Source organism: Corythoichthys intestinalis, chromosome 6, assembly GCF_030265065.1.
Source record: "Corythoichthys intestinalis isolate RoL2023-P3 chromosome 6, ASM3026506v1, whole genome shotgun sequence".
NCBI lineage: Eukaryota > Metazoa > Chordata > Actinopteri > Syngnathiformes > Syngnathidae > Corythoichthys > Corythoichthys intestinalis.
In genome coordinates, this window is record NC_080400.1 from 2427017 (window position 1) to 2443510 (window position 16494).

Genomic DNA, 16494 nt, shown 5'->3' on the forward strand with positions numbered 1-16494 from the left:
TTATTACTCAACCACTTTTGAAAATTGGATGTGATGAACTCATTTCAATTCAGAGCGGAAGGATGATCGGATGCCTCATGATTGGACGTCTACTGCCGTTAATGGTACTTAAAAGAGTTAATTATATATTTGGACACTAATGACACATTTTATTGTATTGTATAAAATTGTTGTTTGATCAATTATCCTAATTTTTATAGCCAATCACAAAGGGTAATAATCAAGTTGTAACTGATCAAATATAATATTTGCAGAATAATAGAAAAAAATATATTCGTGACGGAAAAAAAAAGAAAAAAAAAAAACTAAAAAAAAAAAAATCTTTAAATTTAAGGAGTTTAGTGAAGTCATTGTAACGTCCCATTTGTGGAGATCGTTGAGCTTGTCTTGCGCTGACACCTGCTGGAATTTGTGGGCATTGCAGGTCTGAAATCGTACAGTTTTTAAAAAAAATTAATTTAAAAGAAATGAAACTAAAAAAGGTTTTGATTTTTTACATGATAATGAACATGTTATTACATGATAATAACCACATTTTACATGATAGTTATCGTGTGTTACATGACGCATTTTTGAATGACTAGTTATCGAATATCACTCATTTAAAAACATGCTAATTGTCATGTCAAAAAGTTTTTACCCAATAATAAACATGTTATTACATGATAATAACCACATTTTCACATGATAGTTATCGTGTGTTACATAACGCATTTTTGCATGACTAGTTATCGCAAGTCGCCCTTTTAAAAACAGGCTGTCATGTCGAAAAATCTTTTACACAATAATAAACATTTTATTAAATGATAATAACCACATTTTTAAATCGATAGTTATCGTGTGTTACATAATACATTTTTGTATGACTATTTATCCCATATTGCCCATTTTAAAAACATGCTAATTGTCATGTCTATTTTTTTTACTCAATAATAAACATGTTATTACATGATAATAACCACATTTTTAAATTGATAGTTATCGTGTGTTACATAATACATTTTTGCATGACTAGTTATCCTATATCACCCATTTTAAAAACATGCTAATTGTCATGTTTTTTTTTTTTTACCCAATAATAAACATGTCATTACATTATAGTAACCACATTTTTACATGATAGTTATTGTGTGTTACATAACTGTATATATAACGAATTAAGTGAAGTCACTGTAACGTTCCATTTCCATTTTGTTGAGCTTGTCTTGTGTTGACACCTGCTGGAAATTGTGGGCATTGCAGGTCTGAAATCGGACAATGTTTACAGCTTTTTTTTTAAATAGATATTTTAAAATTGATTTAAAAGAAATGAAACTAAAAAAACAAACAAACAATATTTTATTTCGAATAAAAAAGACAGATTTCAAGAATAAACCAACTAAAGAAATTAAAAAAAAATATATATATATATATATTTGTTTTACTTTTCATTTCTTATTAAAAAACAAAAAACAAATCTATTGCTATTTAGTTGTTTTCTTTCTGATTTTTAATTAATTTTTTGAAAAATAAATAGATGGTATTTTGTTATATGATATTAATTTCAAAATAAAAAGACATCAATTAAAATAATATCTAAACTAGAGAATATTCTTTTTTAGGATCCAATACATTTATTTATTATAATTTAGATAAATAAAACAATATTTGATATAGGGTTTTTTTTATGTAATATTTTTTATTTTATTTATTTTTGTTTGAATGTAATTTATATTACATTTTAATTACAATTCAATATTTAAATTTATTTTTAATTCTATGTTAATTTTATTTTTTTTAATTTCATTTTGATTTTTATTATTTATATATATTTTTTAATTATTTTATTTATATTTATATATTTATAATATAAATTAAAAACTATATAAATATATTTTATTCATTATCATTTATTATGTTAACATTTTAAATAAATAAACAAAAACTATCAAAATAATTTTCTGTTTTTCAACATCCATGAATCCATTCATCTTCTAATCCACTTATCCTCAAGACGGTCGCGGGGGTGCTAGAGCCTATCGGACAATTCCATCCGTTCACCTCAAGCAAACGTGACTGCTGAAGTCCAAATAACTGACAGCACCTAAAAAAAACCCATCAAATCCTTTATTTTGTATATCGAGTGAATGACAGTAGTTGTTAATATTTTCCATGCTAATGAGAAGATGAGAAAGTCCACAGAGATAAGAGTACACAGCATGCAGTGAACCGTAGGAACACACGCGCACGCCATGAAAAGAACCCAAAAACACGGCCAGAACCGAAAGTCCACTTGGTAAAGTTGGAAGGATGCTTGTGTACAAGATAATCCATTCATATATACTGTATCGATATCTATATATAGACTGTATGAATTACAATAGAGAACTAACAAGACACTAGTGAGTCACTGGTGGCGCCTAGTGGCCGAAGCCGAGTAACGTGGGTCGAATGAAGTTGGCCGCCATTGACGGTGATAAACGGGGGGATAAACCTGACACAGAGCGATTATGTTTCCGTGTCACTGACGTCCAATAAGAGCATCTTATTTGATAAGTTCCAAATACTTGAAATAAAAAATACTAAAAATCGAAAGGCAGCAACGTAAAGGCTTTAACGAAAAAAATCTAAACGCCATCATAGGTGCATGTTTTAGCTCGCTTTGCGTGTTTTGGCTCTGCAACATTTCAACTCACTTGTCCACGGAAGCATATTGCTGACACACCGGAAAAACTATCAAGGAAAAATGTCATAAATATCATGTTAGCATAATGTCAAATTGTGATGTCTGGTAAAAAAAAAAAAAAAAAAGATCATTTTTACTGGAAAAGTGTCAGAAGTATCATGTAAATATGTAATAACTTGTGAAAAAACACGGATTATCGTACGAAAATTTGACTAGGATGTTAAATGTTAACATGATAAATGATAACATGATAAATAATCAAGTACAAGAAGGATGATTATCATGTAAAAGTGATTATTATCATGTAAAAACAATATTATCATGTAAAAAATGTGATAACGATCATGCAAAAACATGATGACATGATTTAAAAATGTGCTGATTATCATGTAAAAACAGGATGATTATCATGTAAAAATGTGATAACAATCATCCAAAAACGGGATATCACATGATGTAAAAATGTGATAATTATCATGTAAAAACGAGATGATTATCGTGTAAAAATGTGATAATGATCATGCAAAAAATGACTATTATCATTTAAAACAGCATGATTATCATGTAAAAATGTGATAACTATCATGTATAAATGTGATAAATATCACGATGTAAAAATGATGATTGTCATTTAAAACAGGATGTTTAACGTGTAAAAACAAGGTGATTATCATGTAAAAATATGATAGCTATCATACAAAGCATGATAAACATCACGTGATGTAAAAATGTGATGATTATCATGTAAAAATGTGATAACGATCATGCAAAAACATGATATGACATGATGTAAAAATGTGATGATTACATTTAAAAATATGATGATCACGTAAAAACAGGATGATTATCATGTATAAATGTGATAAATATAACATTTTAACAGGATGTAAAAATGAAATATCAGGGAAAACATGATGATTATCATGTAATAATGTAATGGTTATAATGTAAAAACAGGATGATTATCATGTATAAACGTGATAACTATCATGCAAAAACATGATATCACATGATGTAAAAATGTCATGATGATCATTTCAAACAGAATGATTATCGTGTATAAAGGTGATGAAAATCACATTTTAACATAATGTAAACATGTCATATCGGTAAAAAAAAAAAAAAACAGGATGATTAACTTGTATAAAGTTATTATCATGTAAAAAAACATATATAAACGGGACGATTATCACGTAAAACTGCGATAGTATTACGCAAAAAATATTATCATGCAAAAGTGTGTTATCATGATATAAATATGGCATTTCGGGTAAAAACATGATGATCATCATGTAAAACTGATGATTATCATGTATAAACGGTGACTATTATGTAAAAATGTGATAACAATCATGCAAAAATGTGATAAATATCACATTTGAACAAGAACATGATGATTAACAGGCAAAAGCATACGTTTGGACTTTTTTACATGAACATTATAGCGTTTTTACATGATAATTAGCACATTTTTTAAAACATAATTTTTAGTATCTACTTATCACATAATATCACCCCCTCAAAAACATGTTAATTAACATGTAAAAACGCTCAACGGTTTTTACTTTTTTTACATGAAAATAAACATGTTATTACATGATAATAACCAAATTTTTATATATTTTATATTTTTATATGATGGTTATTGTGTGTTATATAACACATATTTGCATGAACATGCTAATTGTCATGTCAATTTTTTTACCCAATAATAAACATGTTATTACATGATAACTACATTTTTACATTATAGTTATCGTGAGTTACATAACACATTTTCACATGAGTTGTTATCACATATTGCCTTTTAAAAAACATGCTAATTGTCATGTCAAAATATGTTTATACCATAATAGACATGTTATTACATGATAATAACCACATTTTAACTTGAAAGTTATCATGTTACCTAACACATTTTCGCATGACTAGTTATCACATATCGCGCTTTCTAAAACATGCCAATTGTCATGTCAATTTTTTTACACAATAATAAACATGTTATTACATGATAATAACCTCAATTTTAAATCATAGTTATCACGTGTTACATAACAGATTTTCGCAAGACTCATGTTTTTATAAGGGCGATATGTGATAATTGTCATGTCCAAAATTTGTTTTTACACGATAACAAACATGTTATTACATGATAATAACCACACTATTATATGATAGTCGCCATATGTTACAATAACACATTTTTGCATGACTAATTATTCCATATCGCCCTTTTAAAAACATGCTAATTGTCATGTCAAAAAAAATTTTTTTACATACTAATAAACGTGATAAACACATTTTTAAATTAGTTATCGTGTATCACATAACAGATTTTCGCATGCCTCGTTCTTACATATCAACCTTTTAAAAACATGCTAAATGTCATGTCAAAAAATTTTTTACACAGTAATAAAGATGTTACTACATGATAAAAACCGCGATTTTAAATGACTAGTTCATTATTATGTAAAAACATTATAGTGGTCTTATTTTTCCAGAAGGGCAATGACAGCAATATGCTTCTGTATATCCAACTCGTTCTCCGTACCTTCCGAGAAACCCTTTGTCACCCGACAAAAGGCCTCGTTCAGACTGGCAATTTTTCTAGGCTGAACAGTCACAAAACATAGAAATCTGATCTGAAACCACATATGGGAGGTGGCTTCAGATCAGATTTGGACAGGACTCTTCTCGGTCTTAGATGGTTTTTGACCTGATCTGAAATGGACACTTGCTTCAAAATAGTGAGAATCATCAGATTTGAGGAGGAATCGGACTGGAATCAGATACGCATCTAAAGACTGAAGAGTAGCTTGTCCACACTCAAACGAAGTTCAACTTTGGAGATTCTGAGGGAAAACAAAAGTGAACAAATAGCAAGCGAGGGTTTCTTCAGCAGGTACGTTTGATCAACAAGGCACTAAAAGATTTGGAACAGCTAAGCGAGAAGATTGTTTGGAAACACGAGCGGAAATCAGGAGACAGGATGGGACGTTTCGCCGGTTAGGACTGCATCTCGGCTCGTAGCATCCACGGAAACCAACAGCAGAAGAGCAACCTGAAAACAAGACGGCAACGTTCCATCAACACTCTCGAAGATTTTTTTTTTTTTTTTACACGATAATGAACATGTTATTACATGATAATATCCACATTTTTACGTGTGTTACAAAACACGTTTTGCATGAATAGCTATTGCATATCGCTCTTTTAAAAACATGCTAATTGTCATGTCAAAAGATTTTTACCCAATAATAAACACGTCATTACATGATAATAACCACGTTTTTACATTGTTATCGTGTGTTACATAACGCATTTTTGCATGACTAGTTATCGCATATCGCTCTTTTAAAAACATGCTGTCATGTCAAAGTTTTTACCAATAATAAATATGTTATTACATGATAATAACCAGATTTTTACATGCTAGTTGTCGTGTTACATAGCACATTTTTGCATGACTAGTTATAGCATATCACTCTTTTAAAAACCTGCTAATAGTCATGTCGAAAAGTTTTGACCCAATAGTAAATGTGTTATTACGTGATAATAACCACATTTTTACATGATAATTGTCGTGTGTTACATAACGCATTTTTGCATAACTAGTTATCACATATTGCTCTTTTAAAAACGTGCTAATAGTCATGCCAAAAGGTTTTTACACAATAATAACCATGTTATTGCATGACAATAACAATGTTATTACATGATAATAACCACATTTTAGAATGATAGTAATCATGTGTTACATAACGCATTTTTGCAAGACTAGTTATCGCATATCGCCCATTTAAAAACATGCTAATTGTCATGTCAAAAATCTTTTACACAATAATAAACATATTATTACATGATAATAACCACATTTTAAAATGATAGTTATCGTGTGTTACATAACACATTTTCGCATGATTTGTTATCACATATTGCCTTTTGAAAAATATGCTAATTGTCACATTTTTGCGTGACTAGTTATCCCATATCGCACTTTTAAAAACATGGTATTTGTGATGTCAAAAAAAAAAATTACACAGTAATAAACATGTTGTTACATTACAATAACCACATTTTTAAATGTTAGTTAGGGTGTTTTACCATGACACATTTTTGCATGACTAGTTATCCCATATCAACCATTTTAAAAACATGCTATTTATCTCAATTTTTTTTTTTTTTAACCCTATAATAAACGTTATAACCACATTTTTGCATGATAGTTAGGGTGTTTTACATAACGCATGTTTGCATGACTAGTTATCGCATATTGCTCTTTTAAAAACATGCTAATTGTCATGTCAAAAAGTTTTTACCCAATAATAAACATGTTAATAAACATAAATAAAAATAATATCTCGACGGCCGCTCTTACCTGGACATGGAGCTCTCGGAGGTCAGATCTTTCGGAGAACCCACCGCGTTGAAGTTCCGCTTGGGTTGAGACACTGCGGCGAGATGCGAGGTAACGTCAACTGATTCGCAGACTAATGCCGATCGCGGTGATACTCACTGGTGACCTGGTGGACTTTCTTCATGTTCTTCTGAGAGCCTTCTGGAGGTCCTCCGATCCTGAAAGGAGGACAGTGAGGTGAAAACTTGGACTTTGTTTCCACGAAGGAAGGTCCTTACCTCTGGACTCGGGAGGGTGGGGCAAATACGCCATATTTAGGCAGACAGCTGAAGTAGCGGACGCCGAACACGGAGCCGTCGTGCTTGCCGGTGGGTTGGTCCAACTCCACGCCGAACCACAAACCTGCGCCGCGGAAATTGAAATGTTTTTCCAATCGATTAAATCGCGGGCTGTCATTGACGCCGATACACGATAAACTAAAAGTGACTCAGAAATGACCAAAAAAAAATCAGCAGGAAGTGACTGAAAGTCAACAGGAAGTCAACCCCCCCGAAACAAACAGGAAGTGATTCCAAATTAAAAGGAGGTGACCGGTGAGATACTCAACAGGAAGTGACCTAAAACCGATAGAAAGTAATCTGGAAATGGCCAAAATCAATAGGAAGTGACCCAAAAGTGACAGGAAGTGACCCAATACCAACAGGAAGTGACATGAAAATACCCCAAACTCAACATGCAGTGGCCCAAAATCAACAGGAAAAGACCTGTAAATGTCCAAAAATTAAGGGGAAATGACCTAAAATCAATAGGAAGTAATTTGGTAACCCTAAAGCAACCATAAAGTGACCCGTGAATGCTCCAAAATCAACAGGAAGTGACCCAAAATCAAAAGGAAGTGGTCTAAAAAAACACAATCAACAGGAAGTGACGTATAAATGTACTTAAGAGTATGTGACCTGTAAATGCACATAAATTAAGAGGAAGTGATCCTAAATCAATAGGAGCTGACCTGTGAATGCCCCAAAATAAACAGGAAGTGACCCAAAAACCCCTCAAAATCAACAGTGTAAGTTAAAATGAAGAGACCCAAAATATACAGGAAGTGACCAAAAAATGTACTTAAGAGGAAGTGAACCAATTTTAACAGGAAGGGAAGTAAGTAAGTACTCAAACTCAACAGGAAGTTCCCTAAAAACAACAGGAAGTGAACCACGAATGCCTCAAAATCAACTGAAAGCGGACCATGAATGCCTTATAATCAAAATCAATAAGAAGTGACCCAATATAAACAGGAAGTGACATGTAAATGCCCTAAAATCAACATGATGCTCCCAAAATCAACAGGAAGTGACCTGTGAATGCCCCCAAATCAACACAAAGTTACCCACAATCAACAGGAAGTGAGCTGTAAGTACTCAAATTCAACAGGAAGTTCCCCAAAATCAATAGGAAGTGAACCACCAATGCCCCACAATCAACAGGAAGTGACCCAAAATCAACAGGAAGTGAACCATGAATGCCCCAAAATCAATAGGAAGTGACCACATATCAACAGGAAGTGACCTGTAAATTTCCCAAAATCAGGAAGTGACCTGTGAATGCCCCAAAATCAGCAGGAAGTTACCCACAATCAACAGGAAGTGAAGTGTAAATACTCAAACTCAAATGGAAGTTATCCACTATCAACAGGAAGTGACCCGTGAATGCCCCAAAATCAAAAGGAAGAGACCCAATATCAACAGGAAGTCACCTAAAACCAATAAAATACATACAGTATATCAAAACCCAAAATCAACAGGAAGTGACCCAACAGCGACCCGTGAATTCCCCAAAAATTCACTGGAAGTGACCCAATATCAACAGGAAGTGACACGTCCAACTAACCTGGAGCAAAGTCTGTTTTTCCGAAGAAGCGCACAATGCCATTTTTCTGCCCGGCAACCAAAACCTGGTCTCCGACCTCGACGTTGAGTCCTTCCGGATCCAGACTGACGACGGACGACTTCTTCTTCAGGGCTGAAGAGACACGTCATACAGTATCCACTTATTTCCATAGCTATATTGCCCACTGGCGGCCATCTTGCAACAGATGGAGGTAAACTGACTGGCTTTCTCCATAGATTATCCCATATATTAACAGTACGTTTCTCCATAGAGCTACTGTAGATATGTAATCCACACCATAAGTAAAAGGCAATGGCCATTATCAAATTTCGGCCATTTTGAGTCAGTGGGAAAACAAAACATAACATTATAGTTAATTAGATCTGTGCTTTGAAACAGCTATAAATTGTTTTCAGCTGGCTTGCTAGATTTTTTTTTCATCAAAATTCAATCTGAATCAAATCCAAATAGAAAAATATGAATTCAAAACTATACATAAAAAAATAAAACTAGCCTTTCTCTTTCTTCTCCTTCTCTTTCTTGGTCTTCCCGGTGAGGCGTGAGGCCAGATCCGCACGGGGGGTCTTGGGAGTAGATGTGACGGAGGACGCGGTCTGCTCCGCTGACTTGGTGATCTTGGACACCGGAGCGAAGATACCGAGTTTTGGCGGGCAGATGAAGTAGCGAACGCCGCCCACGCTGCCGTCGTTCTTGCCCTCCGGCTCGTCCAGCTCTACGCCCACCCACTGGCCGCTGGCGAACTCCGTAGTCCCGCAAAAACGAAGAGTACCCTTCTGAAAGGAGAGACCACAAGGCGTCAAAATTGAGGTTAAAGCTAACTTAGCTAATGCTAAATGCTAACTTAGCTAAAGCTAAATTCAGTTGACGTAGTTACTTCACTCATTGGCTGCCATTGACGGCGCTAGACGTCACTTCCTGTTGACTTTGGGTCACTTGGGGGCATTTACAGGTTACTTCCTGTTGATTTTGGGGCATTCACGGGTCACTTCTTATTTACTTTGGGTCACTTCCTGTTTATTTTGGGGCATTCACAGGTCACTTCCTGTTGGTTTAGGGGTCATTTACAGGTCACCTTCTAATTATTTTGGGGCATTTACAGGTCACTTCCTGTTTGGGGGCATTTACGAGTAACTTCCCGTTGTCTTTGGGGCATTAAGTGGTCACTTCCTGTTGATTTTGGGTCACTTCTAGTTGATTTAAAGGGATTTACAGGTTGCATCCAAATGATTTTGGGGCATTTACAGGTCACTTCCTGTTTTGGGGCCTTTACTGGTCACTTCCTGTTGACTTTGGGGCATTTACTTGTCATTTCCTGTTGATTTGGGGGCATTTACAGGTCACTTCCTGTTCATTTTAAGGGATTTACAGGTCACATTCTATTGACTATGGGGCATTTACAGGTCACTTCCTGTTGACTTGAGGGCATTTACAGGTCATTTCCTGTTGATTTTGGGACATTTACAAGTCACTTCTTGTTGATTTTGGGTCACTGCCTGTTAATTTTAGGGGATCTCCAGGTCACATCCTATTAATTTTGGGGCATTTACAGATCACTTCCTGTTGCTTTTGGGGCATTCACAGATCACTTCCTGTTTTGGGGCATTTACAGGTCACTTCCTGTTGACGTTGGGGCATTTACAGGTCATTTTCTGTTGACTTGGGGGGCATTTACAGGTCACTTCCTGTTCATTTTAGGGGATTTACAGGTCACATCCTAACGGTTTTGGGGCATTTACAGGTCACTTCCTGTTTTGGGGCATTTATGGGTCACTTCCTGTTGACCTTGAAAGCATTTACAGGTCATTTTCTGTTGATTTGGGGGAATTTACAGGTCACTTCCTGTTGATTTTGTGTCACTTCCTGCTAATTTTAGGGGATTTACAGATTAAATCCTGTTGATTTTGGGTCACTTCCTGTTAATTTTAGGGGATTTCCAGGTCACATCCTGTTGACTTTGGGGCATTTACAGGTCATTTCCTGTTGATTTTGGGGCATTTACAAGTCACTTCTTGTTGATTTTGGGTCAATTCCTGTTAATTTTAGAGGATTTACAGGTCACATCCTATTAATTTTGGGGTATTTACGGGTCACTTTCTGTTTTGGGGCATTTACGGGTCACTTCCTGTTGACTTTGGGGCATTTACAGATCACTTCCTGTTGTTTTGGGGCCATTCCCACGCCACTTCCTGCTCATTTTGGGGAATTTTCGGGTCTCTTGTTCATGCTGGGCAAATTGACTCGCCTACGCGGCAGCCATATTGGTAAGGTCGACATTCCCATTGAAGTCACATTGAGCTGAAATGTGATGAACTCGTTACTGCTATTGACAGAAGACGTTCAATTGAACGCTAATGTTTGAGTGCCATTGACGGCGCTAGACGTCCAATCAATTTGGACCGGGAGGGGCGAATGAACGAACGTTGGAAGGGTTAAAGGGGCGTGGCCTGTTGAGTAATTAAGCGTCAACTGTCGACGTTTCTGACCTTCATGTCGTCCAGCAGCACACGTTCGCCCAGCTTCATGCCCAGCGAGGACAGCATGAGGTTCCCGGGAATGTTGTCGTAGTTGGGCAAGGTGGCTCTGGGAAGGTTGCAGCTGAGCGGGACGGCGTCCAGGAGCAGCTGCTTCAGCTCTTTGGCCACCATGGCCGCTTCGGCCTTGTCCAGACTCATGTCCATGGGGTCCGGGACCACCTCTGCCGGTACATGCCCGTTTTCGTTCTAAGAAATAAACCAACATTTTAAAAAATATTTCATTCAAATTATTTCAATAAATATAAATGATTATTATTATTTTAAAAATGATTATTTTTTTATGATTACAAGAAAAACAATCATAATATTACGAGATTAAAGTCGTATACATGTAAATGTACATCATAATAATAAATATTAATCTCATAATATTTTTTTCTTTTTTGTGTAATACTACCACTTTATTCTCAAATGAATTTTCTCATACTCAGTACTACAACTTTAATCTCATAATATTACAATTTTTCATACTAGTACTATAACTTTAATCTCATAATACAGTGGTACCTCTACATACGAATTTAATTCGTTCCAGGACCTTGTTTGTAAGTCGAAATGGTCGTATGTCGAGCAGGATTTTCCCATAGGAATACATTATAATTCCATTAATTCGTTCCAAAGCCTAAAAACATACACTAAATTCTTAATAAATACTGCTGGCACTGTTACAAATGGCAATTAAACATAGAAAAACAAATAAGTTATAAATAAATAATTCAGAATAATATAATAATAATAAGAAGAATTAATAATTATTCCTGTAAATAATGTAACGAATCGGATTCTAATATGGCGGACACTTTTTACTGTCCCTGAACGCACCGCGAAGGTGACGTCTCAGTGAGATAGGTCGGTGCGGTAGAGATAATACTTTCGTTTTCTTGAGAGCGCTCAACTGCTTAAGACAATGGGCGTTTTGTGTTGGATAAGTTCTTAAATAAATGATAAAAACGTGACGAAGCTGGCGATTTCCTTGGCAATGTTACCACAATAATAATTGTCACCTTAACTTATAAATAGTGGCGAACGGTGGTCGGAAGAGGACCATGGAGCTGTATTGTTGAGCCAGTTCAGGGACGCGCACCCCAAGCTCATATTTTTCTATAACTTGCATCTTCATTTCAAAGGTAAGCATCACTTTTTTCCTTGTTTCTCCAACTGTATCAACTTTTTTTGAAAACTGTGTTGATTTCTCACACAAGAAAATCCACCGTGCGTTCGTTTGCAGTGCTGTCATGTCGTCGTATTTCGAGCAACTCGTCGGATGTAGAAACAAATGGCGGCTCAAATTTTACGTCGGATGTCGAAAAGATCGTGTGTCGAAGTGATCGTATGTAGAGGTACCACTGTATAGCAAAACATTCTCATACCAGTACTACAACTTTAATCTCATTTTTTGTCAAAATATTACGATGGCTTTATAGTAATGCAAGTACAAAGACTTTAATCTCAAATTTTACAACTTTTTTCCTCATACTAATATAACAACTTTAATCCCGTAACATTACTTTTTCCTCATACTAGTACTATGACTTTAAACTCGTAATTTTATTACTTTTTCCTCATACTAGTACTATGACTTCAATCTCATTTTTTCACTCATACTTAGTACAACTTTAATCTCATAATATTACAATTTTATCCTCTACAATTACCACACATTTTTTCTCATTTACTAATACTAAAATTTCTCATCCTTTGACAAAAATAATTCTCATACCTGTACTCTAATCTCGCTATATATTTTTCATACTGTTACTATAACTTTATTCTAATTCTAGTCCGAAGACTTTAACTTCAGAGTATAACGACTTTTTTCTCATACTTGTATGACAACTTTAATCTCGTGATATTACTTTTTCTCATACTAGTACTACAACTTTAATCATTTTTTTCTCAAATTAAGTACGACAACTTTAATCTCATAATATTACATTTTTTCTAAAAATAGTGCTACAACTTTAATCTCGTAATATTACAATTTTATCCTCATTCAAACACTAGGCCTTTTTTCCTCATTAATCTCATAATATTTATTTTTTTATCATAATCTCATAATAATACTGTGACTTTAATCTCTTAACATTACAAATTTTCTCACACTAAAACTACATTTTATATCTCATACTAGTACTACAACTTTAATCTCGTCGTATTACAATTTTTTTTTCTAATACTCCAATATCTCATACTAATTGAAGAGTTGGTTCTGACCCGGACGGCGGGGTTGGCGCCATGCTCCAGAAGACACTTGACCGCGCCCAGGCATAGGTTGGAGGCGGCGATGTGCAGAGCCGTTCCGTAGTGGAAGTCGCTGCACGTGGAGTTCAAAACTGCCACAGGACAAAAAGTGTCGGCGGTGGACTCCTCGGATTCCCGCGAGGTTTTGGCGTCTCACCTCTGGGTTTAGCGGCCTTCAGCAGGACTCGGACCAGTTCCGGCACGTCAAAGTAGGCGGCGTAGTGCAGAGCGTTCATGTTGGTCCAGCGGCTCCTCAAACTGACGTCCGCGCCCAGAGACATCAGCTGGCTGGTTAAACGCAGCGCCGCCGCTGGATCGCCTGTGCCAAAACAGCCAATTAACCCCAAAATCACAAGAAGTGATTTAAATGCCCCAAAATAAACAGAAAGTGGCCCAAAATCAAAAGGAAGTGAGCAAAAAAAATGCCTCAAAATCAACAGGAAGTGGCTTGTAAATTGAGGAAGTGACACAAAATCAACAGGAGGTGGCCTGTGAATGCCCCAAAATCAACAGGACTTCACCTAAAAATGCCTTACAAGCAACAGGAAGTGAGCTGTAAATGTACTTAAATTCAGGGGAAGTGAACCAACATCAACAGGACTTGACCCAAAAATGCCTTAAAATCAACAGGAAGTTATCCAAAATCAGCAAGAAGCGACCATTAGACAGGAACTTACCCAAAATCAACAGGAAGTTACCCATGAATGCCCCAAAATCAACTGGAAGTGACCCAAAATCGACAGGAATTGACCCAAAATCATCAGGAAGTGACCTGGAAAAATGCCTCAAAATCAAAAGGAAGTGGCTTGTAAATTTACTTAAGAGGAAGTGACCCAAAATCAACAGGAAGTGGCCTGTGAATGCCCAAAAGTCAACAGGACTTGAGCTAAAAATGCCTCAAAATTAACAGGAAGTAACCTGTAAATGTACTTAAGTCAAGAGGAAGTGACCCTAAATCAATAGGAAGTGACCCAATATCAACAGGAAGTGGCTTGTAAATTCACTTAAGAGGAAGTGATCCAAAATCAACAGGACTTGACCTAAAAATGCCTCCAAATCAACAGGAAGTGACCTGTAAATATACGTAATGAAGGAATAGAAACTTTTCTCGTACTTACTGTTTGACCGTTTGTATTACTCTAACACACCTAATATAAAATAAATAGCATTTATATCATAGTTCCAGGAAAACAGGCAAAATATATTTGACATAGGACATAAGAGATACATGACGCCTTCTGATCACGGAAGCGTGCTTCATGTAGCTGACTGAGCAAGATTGATGCTGACGAGGCAAGACAACTACAAGCCCACGTCTGCACCACCAACTCCGCAATCACTTTTTACGGACAGTCCAGAACAAATGGCGGGACATCTTGTCTTGACAAGGAACATCTGATAAGGAGAAACCCGTGACCGAGAAGTGAATTCTCAGCACTAACGTGGCGCTGGAGTGGCAAAATCCACAACCCTAGTTGCCCTGAAAACAGTAACTCCTGAATCCTCCTGTCCAATCCACAAACAGACAATACTCCTAGACATCGCCCAAACACACCCTTCTTTTGCCCTGAGCCCGCCCCACGAGAGCCTTCAAAAAGGCTGAATGTTTAACTAATTGAGGTCATTTTTTTCAGGAACCTTTTGTTGATTTGTGATATGGTGATCCTGGAACATGTCTGCCTCCTCGCCTGGGTCTGTTGCTCTTTTGCCTTGCCGTTTGACCATTGTCGACCTGAATAAATTGTCAACTTGTGTTTTGAAGCCTTTTTCCAGCTTTCAAAATGGAGTCAGTACAAGGGGTTAAGACTAGGGGTGTCAAACGATTAAAATTTTTAATCGAGTTAATTACAGCTTAAAAATTAATTAATCGTAATTAATCGCAATTAATCGCAAGTCAAACCATCTATAAAATATGCCTTATTTTTCTGTAAATTATTGTTGGAATGGAAAGATGAGACACAAAATGGATATATACATTCAACATACGGTACATAAGTACTGTATTTGTTTATTATAACAATAAATCAACAAGATAGCATTACCATTATTAACATTCTGTTAAAGCGATCCATGGATAGAAAGACTTGTAGTTCTTAAAAGATAAATGTTAGTACAAGTTATAGAAATTTTATATTAAAACCCGTATTAATGTTTTCGTTTTAATAAAATTTGTAAAAATTTTAATAAAAAAATAAACTAGTAGCCCGCCATTGTTGATGCCAATAATTACTTATACAATGCTCATAGGTCGCACCCAAGTGCCAGCAGAGGGCGACAAAACTCCAAAAAACACAACAAGTACACATTTCACTGTGCTGTCATTTTAATGTTTGAGCGGGGCATTTGCGTTAATTGAGTCAAATATTTTAACGTGATTAATTTAAAAAATTAATTACCACCCGTTAACGCGATAATTTTGACAGGCCTAGTTAAGGCTATGGTGAACGCGTGGAGTTTGGCCTTTGGTCGGGTTGTCGGGGTCTCGCCGGCCTGGGTCGTTGGAGCTGCCGTGATTCCAGCAATCTAGCTAAAATGCCAGATTCCTTCAGTAACTTAGGAGGAAGTGACCCAAAATAAATAAAAATTGACCCAATATCAACAGGAAGTGACCTGAAAATGCCCCAAATGAACAGGGAGTGACCTGAAAATGCCTCAAAATCAACAGGAAGTGGGTTGCAAATTTACTTAAGAGGAAGTGACCCAACATCAATAGGAAGTGACCCAATCTCAAAAAGAATTAACCTTTAAATGCCCCAAAATCAACAAGAAGTGACCTAAAAATGCCTCAAACT

The 16494-nt window shown here is 35.7% G+C and overlaps 1 protein-coding gene across 1 annotated transcript in view; it reads right to left on the minus strand.

The window, feature by feature from the left end:
• Positions 1-2094: 2094 nt before the first annotated feature.
• clip3 (CAP-GLY domain containing linker protein 3) overlaps positions 2095-16494 on the minus strand; it is a 29381-nt gene continuing 14981 nt past the window's right edge. The window contains exons 5-13 of the mRNA XM_057838673.1: positions 13860-14021; positions 13676-13794; positions 11411-11647; positions 9421-9700; positions 8907-9038; positions 7301-7424; positions 7182-7240; positions 7044-7116; positions 2095-5726 (exon numbers count right to left, since the gene is read on the minus strand). Of these exons, the coding sequence (XP_057694656.1) occupies positions 5672-5726; positions 7044-7116; positions 7182-7240; positions 7301-7424; positions 8907-9038; positions 9421-9700; positions 11411-11647; positions 13676-13794; positions 13860-14021 (1241 nt within the window). The 3' untranslated portion in view covers positions 2095-5671. The remainder of the gene's footprint in view (positions 5727-7043; positions 7117-7181; positions 7241-7300; positions 7425-8906; positions 9039-9420; positions 9701-11410; positions 11648-13675; positions 13795-13859; positions 14022-16494) is intronic.